This window comes from Pseudomyrmex gracilis, unplaced genomic scaffold, assembly GCF_002006095.1.
Source record: "Pseudomyrmex gracilis isolate BER0280 unplaced genomic scaffold, ASM200609v1 scaffold_2911, whole genome shotgun sequence".
NCBI classification, from domain to species: Eukaryota; Metazoa; Arthropoda; class Insecta; order Hymenoptera; family Formicidae; genus Pseudomyrmex; species Pseudomyrmex gracilis.
The window spans coordinates 1-11,935 of NW_018023495.1; the positions used below are offsets into that span (position 1 = coordinate 1).

Sequence of the window (11,935 nt, forward strand, 5' to 3'; positions counted from 1 at the left end):
GTTATACAAAGATTTTTATTTATTAACAATTACAATAACCATTATTTTTCAATTTATATAATTTGTTACATTAAAATAATAATTATTACACCACGTTGTTGAATATCACTAGCAATAACTGTTTTAAATATGTGGCGGCAGCAGCCATTTTCTCGCATACACCGGAAACTCTATCGGACACGCGCCATTCTATCCCAATAACTGACATGTTAGCAATCTAGTTTAGTATAGATATCTGTGAATAGGGAAAAATAGTTCAGGATTTTTCGACTCAAGTTTACTCCTTCTTCCTGCCTACGAACGGTGATATGACAATTACCGGACACCCTGTATATATATGTTTTTTCTTTGAGAAATACACACACATATATTTGTTTATTTATTTTCTTTGAGATACTCGTAATTCTCATTCAATTCAAACTGCAAATTAAAATTTAATTTATTTATGAGTTTTTTTTATAAATAACTAAACTAAAACGAGAAAAACGAAAGCAGAACAATATGATAGAATATGCATATAACAAAAATTCTATTTAATAAAGTTCCTAAGAGAAAAAGAGAAAGAAATGAATTATATGTAAAGAAACATTTCTGTAAGCCAAGAACGAGATTTTTTAATATCTTTGTCTGATTATGCAAGGAACATAAAACCGTCTTCGGATGTAATAAAAAAGCGAATTTTTGCGTGTAGACGACGGCACGCTTTGAATGAGCAGTTAGCAGAACTGCATAAACTATTTCTGCCATTATACGTGCTTTGTTTTTTTTGCGTGTAATTTTATTATAGCTAATAATACATTTTAATATGTGTGTGTGTGTAATTTTAAAGAACTTCTGTGTGTACACAGATACAAAACATTATGTTGTCTTTCCTCCCTCTTTCTCTCGTTCGCTCGCAAAACATGTACGTATATAATTTAAATTAAATCATTGATATGCGTAGGATGTGGAATTCGATAAATTGAACGCCATGAAGACCGTTCCACTTTATGCTTTTTAATTGCTTATTGAGATACAATATTGATCGAGTTACTTTGTTCATAATATACTTAATACATGAACAATAAATCTTTTTTTCATAAGAGTCGTACGAATAAGGACAAGTAATATGATTTTGAAAACATATATAGTGCGTATTAAATCTTAGGAAGTACAATATCTCTCATGTGAGTAACGTGTCATCCAACTCTTCTATTTTACCTTCCGGCTGAGAGAGAACTTTACGTAATACTTTGCTGACCACATCGTGTAGAGATTCTCTCGCGCCAGCATCGAGAAAAGCCATACAACGCTGAAAGAAAGCAAGACAATATCAGTGAAAAAAACTTTAAAATTCATACACAAAAAATAATCAATTTATAAAATTTAAACTTTGATTAAGTGAAGATTTGAAAAATAACTAACCTGATGTTCTTCTTCACCTTGTCTCAGTCGAAGCACCGCGATAAGCGCAAGTTCACTATTCGCTTTTACATATCCATTTTTTTCTTTTGTCCCATTCATTAACATTGGTAAAAGTGCTCTGAGCAATTCAGATGACATTTTTTCAGGCGATATGTTACGCGCGAGATGGATACAGACTCGAGCAAGTAATTGTTTTACGTCATTTGTGTTATTATTCATAGACTGAAATTTTAAGCAGAAGAGAATACTATATAGTATAAAACATTATCAATTTGTTCACACATGAATATATAAATCTCTCATATCTTTCCAAAGTTGAATTATTATAAAATAATATGTATATAAAAGGTTGTATCTCACACAGATAAATCGTTTGAAATATTTACCCTCACGAAAGGTGATAAAATTAGTTGTGGTATGGGTTGTGACTCGTTCATGAGATATTGGAATAGATACCCACATGCTCGTATTCCATTCATGACTATCTGTACTCTATCCGCAGCTAAATATGAAAGTATTAGCGTGCAAACACGATCTTTTTCCTTAATGTACACTGTAGCAGGTGATTCTTTCAGCGCTACAAAAAGTGCAGCTGAACGTCCATGTCTAAGCATCCAGTCAGCATTAACATCGTTACCTGATTGGATAAATGTTATGTTAAAAAAAATTTGTCTAAGTAAAAGTAATTTTTCTAAGTATAAATTCAAATTGTTCACATTCTTAAGAAAGTCACGAAACTTACATAACAAATGATCATTAAACGCGATTGCTAATTGCTCTGAGTTTAACCATCGTAAAAGGGCACCAAAGCAACCAGCAACTGCATTTCTTGTAACATCTTCCGGATGACCAAGCATGCTGCTGAGCGTTGCGAATACTTGTTTCTTCATAGGGTCAGTCATTTTATCACCAGCTGGAGTTAGAACACCTCTTAGAGCTTGTAGCATTGTTTCTCTATTTAAACAAATAAATTAACAACATAGATATTTTCATATACAATTCAAAGCATATACGTATAATATATAAAAACTGTTACCTTATTGCAGGATCATCTCCTGTTTTGATACCAGTATGAAGTTCAGTGAACAGAGGATCGACACGCGTATGAATGACAATCAGGTTACTAAGAGCGTAAGCTGCTTTCAACCTGACTTGTCGATTGCTATCATTCAAAGCTCTTAAAAAAGTTGTTTGAAGTTGCGGCAGAAACTGTTTGAGCATAACACCAACCTATCATATACAATAGATACATTAAGTTTGAACAGGATTAATGCAATCAATGGCACATTTTATAAACTCAAAGAATAAAAATATTTAACAATATTTTTATACACACACACACAAACCTTTCCGAGTAATATCGCAAGTGTCTCAAGCACAGCTGCTTTAACACTCCAATTAAAACGGTCACCAAGAATTCGAATAAGCGGGCCAGTAATGTGTACAACACTTGGCTGCAATGCAGCCGCACTAGATAATCTTATAACTTCTCCTAATCCTTGAGCAGCGTGTTCTTTTGCTTCTGGCAATCCGTTCAATATAGCTTCTCTGAATAAAGGTAGAATTGGCGTAATCCCTTTGGGAAGACAAAATCCGGGTAACAATTCCTGACTTCTCAAATCGGACACAGCAAATCGGACGGCTTGCCTGATATCCTGTACGTGTGCTATCTGTTGTTCAGATGAAAGAGTCTGCGAGAGATAGAAAGTCAATCAGTTTCTTTTGATATTCAAGCTGGCAGACCTCTTTCATACGAACATTATATCTTTTGTACTACCTTGGTGACGGCGGTAAGGGCTTCCCAACTCATTTGCAATACATCTCTATCTTCATCGGTAAATAAATGAATCAAACCTCTTAGCAATTGGGGTACATACTGACTATAATCAGCTCTAGTGTCACGACAGAAAGCGCAAAGCAACGTTGCAGCGCTTCGTCGTTTCGAGAGATCTTCCGCTCTCGTGGCTTCCATTAACTGATCCATAACGGTTCTGACGCCTACTTCATCGGTGACAGAAAGAACAACAGCCTGACAGTATTCTAATTCCTGAAGCTCATTTGCTGTTCCTTGTGCACTAGAAAGGGCAGTGAGTAACGCTGGTAGAATTCTATGAAGAAATCTCGTTAATGCTTCGCCTGCCACGCTAGCCAATATCGACAATGCTTTTGTATTAACTGGAGGGGAAGCTAATTGCGGGACTAGATACGGGAGTACAACACGCGATTTGATAGCCATCACTTGGCGTAAACCGTCTAATGTATTTTCCGCTTCGGCTGGATCTGGTGAATTGAGTTGTGTTAACATTGCCGGCAATATATCATCAAGCGCGCGAACGCCCACTGTGGAATGTAAACCATCAAAAGTCTTAGCCGCAGCTTGTCGAACCTCCGGCAGTGGATCACAAAGCGCTTTTCTGAAATACAAAATTTTCATTCAAATATGCTCTCTATTGGCGCGCGCTTGTACACACACACACACACGTACGCTCGCACGCAAGCATCAAATACTCACCGTACTGTTGGCACAAGGCTAATAACAAAAGTTAACACCATATCTTTGTTGGTGCTGGCCATAATTTCCGAGAGACCTATGCATACTCCCTGGCGTTGATCAGCCTGATCACTCTGCAACCCCTTCTCCAAGATCGGAATAATTTCCGGTAATACTCGTTCTCCTAATTTTCGAACAAGGTCGCCTAATGTTCGAGCGGCCACTTGTCTCTTGTCATAACTCGTGCTCGCCAAACATCCCAGTAGAAGCGTAAAGAGAGTTGGTAATATTTCTCGCAATGTTCTAGGTGTATTAGTCACGACAACTTTCCACACATGAAGAGCCGCTTGACGTACCATTAACGCTACATCCGACCGACCCATATAGAGACCGGCCAATACGCGATTCCGTCTCTCCGCACCTAAGGCGTTTATGATAGCAAAATGCGATTGTTCGGTACCAAAATTATCATCTTCGCTCGCAGTTTCAGTTGACATTTTGCCCGAAACACCAGAAATTCTATAGAGCAAATCGCCGAGAAGTTGCACGGACGAGTATCGAATACGCCAGTTATCGTCAAAAAGACCTTTCTCCAATTCCGGTAGTAATAACATTATCGCCGAATCGGCATAAAGTGTGACGATACGTTGTCCTGCTCTGAGAGCGGTCTCTCGTACATATTCGTTTTCATCGGCTAACGCCTTTAGAATGGGATTAATAATTTGTCCTATATAGGGCGTAAACTCAGTAGTAAACGCACTTGGCATGTATATAAACATCATGATATATCCATCTTTTACGTGGGGAGCAATGTCGGTTCTTTCTGCAGTGCTAATTATTTCAGGCATTAGCTTATGAAGTTTCTCAACTCCTAGTCCACGTACCACTTCCGAAAGACCTTGGGCAGCGCCAGATCTGTCAACACTACTAGTTTCAGAAGTCAACGTTTGCATCAACCAGGGTAACAAATCCTCAAAACTAGACTCGCCCATTCCTCGTACCATTGCACCCAATGCTCTTGCCGATACGCTGCGCACTTCCGGTACTGGATCGAGTAAACTCGTCTTTAAACCAGGGATAATAGTCGGCAAATACGGTGTCAGATCTTTTTGATCTGTTAAAGAGTACATATTTCCAATTATTTGCGCGGCCATCTTTCTTGTCTCTGTTGAACGATCGAGAAACGCGCGCTGCACCACGGGCATGATCAAAGCTAGCGAGGGAGCATCAATAAAATGTACAAATTGTGTATCCAATAACGTTTGCAGGCAAGTAGCGGTCTTGTGTGAAGGATCCTGTAATGCTTTCAATAGTACGGGTACAATTGCTTGTATCTCCGGATTACGGATAACACTTCCAATGACTTTGAGAGCTTCCGCGCCAGCTTCTTGTACCTTTGTGTGAGAATCGCTAAGCACCTCTATCAACTTGGGAACAATACTTGGTAAGCAGCTGCTCAACTGTTTCGGTGCGCAGTATGCCATAGCACCGAGTAATTCGACGGACCCTGTGAAAGCAAAACATGTCAACTTCAAGTTTAACTTGATAGATATATCAACTTCAAGTTTAGTTTGATACCAAGTATCCTTGTTGATTACTCTTTTCTTCCTTCACTCTATCAAGCTAAATAATAATAAATATCGTATTTCTAAAACAACACGCTAATAAAATTTTGTTACATCTCTGTGACAAAGAAAACTCTGTGGTTTAAGGAAAACACTAAGATTAACGCACATGACACATAGAACTAGTTTACATCGTATATCTTTTTTGGTGCGCAAATCAAATAAAATTTTTTTTTCACATCATAAATTCTGGTTTTTTACACTATTCTAAATGTGTTTGATACGCGTACTATTTTGATACAATACGCGTGAAGAAAGCATATCATATCAGCTTAATACGGCGTCGTTTACATCATTGAAACTGAAGCAATTTAGTATGAATATAGTGCTTGATACGCGTATTAAGAGATCGGAGAAACTAGATCACAATTTGTTGTATGTGTGATTACCTGTTTTTGTTCTCCAAGAGTCTTCTTCGAGAGCCGCCAATAAACTCGGAAGAACGAGTTTAACGCCATGAGCAGACAGTTTACTCATAACCACTCTAGCGGTGTCATCAGTAGCAGTTCGCACATACTGACTCGAGTCGCCAAAACACAGGAGCAAATGCGGCAAAACGTGAACAATGTAAGGTTCGAACAACCTTCCAAGCATCGTGCATAACATTTCGAAAGCAAACAAAGCTCCTTCGCGATGTCTATAGTTCTTTTTGTCTTGAATAGCAGTAGTCAACTTGTTCATAATATCGAGTTGCTTCAATGCTAGAATTCCCATACCCTTGATAAGGCCCGCCAATCCATAAGCCGCGCCCTTACGCTCGCCGTACTTGTCAGATTTGAGCAGTTGGTCCATTAAATTGTCAACAATTTTCGGCGCATCTTCTTTAATAGAATCAGTGAGATGCGGTAAACAATTGGCTACGGCCTCCTGAACTTGCTGCGATGGTGTTGAAAGAGCGGTGATGAGACGCATCACAATGGGCTTGATTCGCGGGTCATTCTTATCCAAATGTCTCGCCAGAGACCCCATAAGAATTACTACCGATTGTTTGATTGAATCGAAACTACCGATTTTTGGTGCCTTATCCATAAAATCTTCGAAGACCGGTAGCAACGACGTTATATTCGTACTACCGTGAAGGTCAACCGCCGCGACAGCGGCCGTAAGCATCTCGGTGCGTACCGCTTGATTCCTGTCTCCTAGACCGGTCAGAACAAAAAATTGCACAAGACGATGTACCGTCTCGGCAGTGAGACAAGGCGCTATTTGAGTGAGTGCAAGCGCTACTCCGCGTCGTGGACCCCACATATCGATAGACTGTTCAATTACTCGGCCGAAATCATTTAATTTTGGCGGTATTAAAACCAGTTTTTCGTCATACAGATGCAACAAGCTATCCAGTACAGATGACGTCAAATGAGGCACACTAGCCAAGCTGTGTGCTAATGCGACGGCAGCTGCTTGCTGTATCGGTTCCACTGGATGAGCAATGTCTTGAATTAGTTCATTGCAAAGAACTTCTGGCTGCGCAGTAAAATCAGCCGCATTCCACAATTCATTGGCAAGAATCTTGTTCTCATCGTTTACGTCAAATCGAGCAATCCATATTCTTCTAGTAAGTTGATTGAGTTGACCCGAATTCTCTTTTTGAGATGGGAACGCTTTTTGTATTACCGTCAGTCCGCGAAGTGCCGCGTCTCTTACAGTGGGCGAAGAATTTTGTAGCGCACCGATCAGAGAATCGATGTCTTCACTGGTGGCGATTGCCGCGCCTGGTTGCCCGCTACCAGATTGTGCAACATCCAACAATGTCGCTATCGCATGCGGCTGCACTCGACCTGTTGAGATCTCCATTAGTTCGATCAGCAAGTCAAACATTTGTTTGCGTGGCAATAATCGAGGATGTCTAATATCTTTGGAATCTTTGGAGCTGCTTCTTTGTTTAGCATGTTCCTGGATCAATTGCAGCCCTTGTATTATCATATTCTCATCTTTATACGATAATAAAGTTTTTCTTATAAAAGGAAAAACATAGCAAAACGCAGGTGCTGTAAATAATTCTTTCTTTTTGATCGTAGCTGTATGTATAAGATTTAATGTTCTTTTAACCGCTACGTCAAGATTTTCTTCTTCCCAAGCTTGATCTAAATCACATAGTGGTTGTAATTGCCGCAATGTAACATGAGCAATAAGATCGCTTAGAATCGCACTATTATCCACCGTGATAGTTTGTCGAAGAGATATAAAAAGTTGAGACATTTCAGGAGCTGCCAGTGGAGAGGCGAGGTTTTTCAAAATAGGTGGCAACAGATCCTTCAGATGAAAAGATAGTTCTTGCTTATTTCCGTTTATCGAACTTTTTACTAAAGATACAGTGTGATCTATCTTGGCTTTTAATTCAGTTAATCTTTTGCGTATGCTTGTCTCTTTCGCTATTTGCGTCTTTATACTTTCCTCTTGTTTAGGCGTCAATTTTGGTTCTTTTATTTTGCCCTCCTTTTTACGTTTTTCATATAATTCACGCCTTAATTGAAGTTCTTCTTGTTGCTCCTTGAATGAGTAAACTTTACTTTCTCTTTTCATATTTACAGAATTGAGAATGTCATTGTCATCGTTTATAGGCAATACGCTTTTGTCGTAAAGTTCACCTTCAGGAGTAAGATATGTGAAATACTCGTCCTTGGTAACTCTTAAAATTTCTGGATCATCGAGCTTATCTATTATATCTGATACAAGCGAAGGTAAAAAAACTTCCGGAGTTAATGATACAATTCTCGCAACTGCGTTTTCATAAGTTGGCAATGGTTTATAATTTTGTATCAATATCTTCTTCACTTCATTGCTATAGTTACGTAAGAACTCCTTTGGCACGATATTATGGTTTTTTGCGATTTTAAACCATAGATTTGGCGCAGCTTTTAACAGCACTTGATGATGAGATGGAAGTAGGGCGTCTTTTATCATTTGGTACGTAAGTGCTTCAAATAAAAAAGAACCGGAACACAATGCGAACAATCCGTCCGAAAGACATCTGCCTGTTACTTCTCCTATTAAATTTGTCTCTTCTCTGCTTTCTTTATCTGATTCCAACTTAATCTTGACATTTTCCAAAAACTTGCTAAATTCCATCAATAAAGTTTGGGCAGACGTATAACTACTCAGGCCTGTCATAATCTTTTTAATCAAAGGAAAACATCGTCGTCTCGTAGAAGAGTTTGGAGTTATAGCGCAAGATACAATCGCGCGATAAATTCCGGTTAAAGCTTTCTCGTTTAGCCTATTGGAAAATTCACTGATAAGTCGCTCGCATAGCGACATTATATGATACAAGATGTCATCGCCACAGGTCAACAGGAACTTTTCCGAAAAGAATATTTGTTCGTCGATCGCGTTCCACAATACATTCTGTTTATCGTTCTCAATTTGATCGGCTAATATTAACTTTAGTAATAAATACGAAGCAATTAAACCTTCGGTTACAGCCGCTGGTTGTGCGCACTGCTGCATAGCTCGGGTTATTGCTTGTGCAAGAATTGGTACTATTATTCCCGAGTAAGGAGCAACAGGAGTTGTAAAGAATAATTTGACATAAGCAGTACGTACTGCGGCCGTGGACGTTTTTGCTGCCATGCCTTTTTTGAAAGCATCTACCACTATTTTTGGTACTGTTGATGTAAATTTCTTGGACCACAATGCCATCATTTCGAGTGCATATATCAATGTTTTTTCATGAACTTCAGTTTCGAGTACTTTAATAAAATGCTCACAGGCTGTTTCAGACAGTTTTTGTACAGTGCTACCTGAAGCAACATTGTAACTGAGATTACCTGCTCCTTGCAGCACAGAGATCTTGTGAGTTGCAACTGTGAGCTTTCCTTCTGATCCGTGGAATATAGCAAATACAGACGATAACATTGCTTCTAAAGCAGTCGTGTCGGAACATTGTAAAGCAAGTTTCCGGCATGCTACAACCGCTTCATCTCGTACTAAATCTTCCTTAGAATGTAAATTGGCAAATAATCCTTTACTAATATCTTGACAGTATTGACTCAAGTCCAAACTTAATCCATTTAATATGTGACCAACTGATTCAATTATGATCTCAGGATTACGTAACATTGCTTTTTGTAAAGCAGGAAGTAAATGAGATTTGAATTCTTCATGTGTTAATCTTTGAAGAAATGGTGCAGCTACATCTACTATATATAAATCTGGTTTCTTCTTACAACTAATTGTTACTTTTATAAAAATTTCTACCATATTTGCCTGAAAAGTATAAAAAATATACGAATATAACAATATAATATATATATATATATATATATTTATATAAATAACAGAAATAAGAGGAGAGAGGGTGAGTCTTCAGTTACACTATTTCTCTTACCTTTAACCGTTCGATTAAATCATTTCTTTTTATAACAACTAAATATCTTGTAAGTAAGCTTGCTAGAATAATTACACCATTCCCAAGTTCCAATTTTCTTAAATTTTCCACATAAATTACTTCTATGCGTGTAGCAATGGTCCATTCATGTGCTAGTAACATGTATACTTTGTTAGTAAGTTTTTTATCTGCAGATGCTAACGCTGCAGCAGATAAATTTGCTTGTGCCTCAATGAGTCGCAATAATGTTTCATTGATACATAGCTCCTTATTATATCCATAAAGAATAACTAAAGTTGACCATTTTAATACAATATATGCAGTTAGAGTAGTATTTGACCTATAAAAAAATAAACAATAAACATTATTAGAAATACATCGCTTAACAACAAATATTTAATTAGAGAAGAAAATAATCTCCAATTCATCATTTACGTGGCTATGACATTCTTATGCCAAACAGCTTGCTCAGAAATTACAGTTGTCATATGTTTAATCGTAGCCTCTGGTTGTTTTTTTAGCAGTTCTACAATCAAGTTTCTTATATAGGATTTGGAAGCATTGTCTTTGTATCTATGTAAGGTAAGTACAACTACCTTACAGAGTCTATTAACAATTTTTTCATTAATACCTAAAACAGAACATTACATCCCAATATTTATTGTCAATACTAGAAATATATAGCACACACACGTGATAATAAATATAGATTTTTAGGGAATATCGGAACGCAGCCATTATTACATACATATGATCATAAAAATATTTTCATTGCTTATTTTATTACAAGAGAACTTTCTCTTGTATGATTTTTCTATATTATGCAATTTAATATATAACAATAATAATTTTATCTCAATTTAATATAAAATAACTAAGCAATTTATAAATAAATGATTTACTTAGGCTTGCTTAGTTAGCAAACTTGAATTATATTTGTATTTCAAAAACCAAGTTTTTTATTTAAAGTAAAGTATATTTATAAGTGTATACTAATAAGTTTTATATTATACAAAACTTATTAGGCACTTATAAATACACTTTGACAATTAGTGCATATGTGTGTGTAAACACATATTTATATAAATTTTAATAATATCTACTAGCAAAACCTTGAATCTTACAAATAAATTTTCATAAAAACAATTTAAAAAAAATTATTTGAATTTATAAACTATTTAGGCTGTTCTCCATCTTGCTTCAAAATAATGTATTTAAAATATGCAGCAAACTTGCAGTATTCTATATCTTCATCAATGAATTTTTCTTTTTATTTGTTTATTGAGCCTTCGAATGTAAAAATCACTTATTTCTTATATATATATATATATATAAATATAGTAAAGTTTTATGGAACTCTACCGGGATTTGACAGTACAGTGACGACATTTTGTATAACCTCATGGCGCTCATTTTTGCTAGCGGTTTGTATGCGATTCGGCAAATCTTTCAGGGCTTTTGCCAGCTGCAACACAAACAGTAATTATAATACGTAACAACAATAAAAATGGAGATAATGTTATATTTTCTGAAGTTCTCCACGTGACTGCTTACCTCAACATCCGCCATATTTCTTTCAAAACCGGACTGATGTTAAAGCGCTCTTCTTTGCAGGTGTGTACATCAACATTAATATGTTAATACATTAGGGTCAATTATGGATCAGATCACGAATTACGATTGTATTAGAATTTAACCAATCAGAACAAAATCTCAAGTTTAGTAACCTTTATCTTGATTGGATAAATCATACATACGTACAATAGGTTTTGCCTACACTTGTACTTTTTACACAAAAGTGTAAACACAGCGTTCTTGAAGTCGATTATGGCTGCTTTCCTTTTAGGAGACACAAATCGACACAGATTAACACACTCGAGCACAGTTTGCCACAGTAAATGGAACGCGATATATACAGTGTGTGTACGAACAATACAAACTTGTAATATACATAACTTAACCTTACAAAACTTTTCAAAATTTTCAAACGGTGTGGTCTTAACTTTTACAAATGTACATATCTATATATTATATTAAATATTTATATATATATTTGTGTATATAAATATGTGTTTCTTAGTGTAAATA

At 36.6% G+C, this 11,935-nt stretch overlaps 1 protein-coding gene across 1 annotated transcript; it reads right to left on the reverse strand.

Annotated features, from left to right (window-relative positions):
* Positions 1-976: 976 nt before the first annotated feature.
* LOC109863020 (eIF-2-alpha kinase activator GCN1) lies at positions 977-11,612 on the reverse strand. The gene is made up of 13 exons (XM_020443196.1): positions 11,402-11,612; positions 11,210-11,312; positions 10,283-10,478; positions 9,848-10,187; positions 5,910-9,726; positions 3,917-5,402; positions 3,182-3,818; positions 2,751-3,095; positions 2,441-2,634; positions 2,147-2,358; positions 1,791-2,041; positions 1,405-1,626; positions 977-1,291 (listed from the first exon to the last, which is right to left on the reverse strand). Exons 1-13 carry the CDS (start codon positions 11,414-11,416, stop codon positions 1,163-1,165), a joined length of 7,947 nt encoding a protein of 2,648 aa, XP_020298785.1. The 5' UTR covers positions 11,417-11,612; the 3' UTR covers positions 977-1,162.
* Between the last annotated feature and the right edge of the window lie 323 nt (positions 11,613-11,935).

Bases quoted from the DNA above. Each gene is read 5' to 3' on its own strand.
- LOC109863020 (XM_020443196.1), bottom strand. The intron at 2,042-2,146 runs GTAAGTTTCGTG...TTATCCAATCAG, and splicing joins GTTTAATGATCATTTGTTAT to GTAACGATGTTAATGCTGAC. The intron at 1,627-1,790 runs GTAAATATTTCA...TTAAAATTTCAG, and splicing joins TTTTATCACCTTTCGTGAGG to TCTATGAATAATAACACAAA.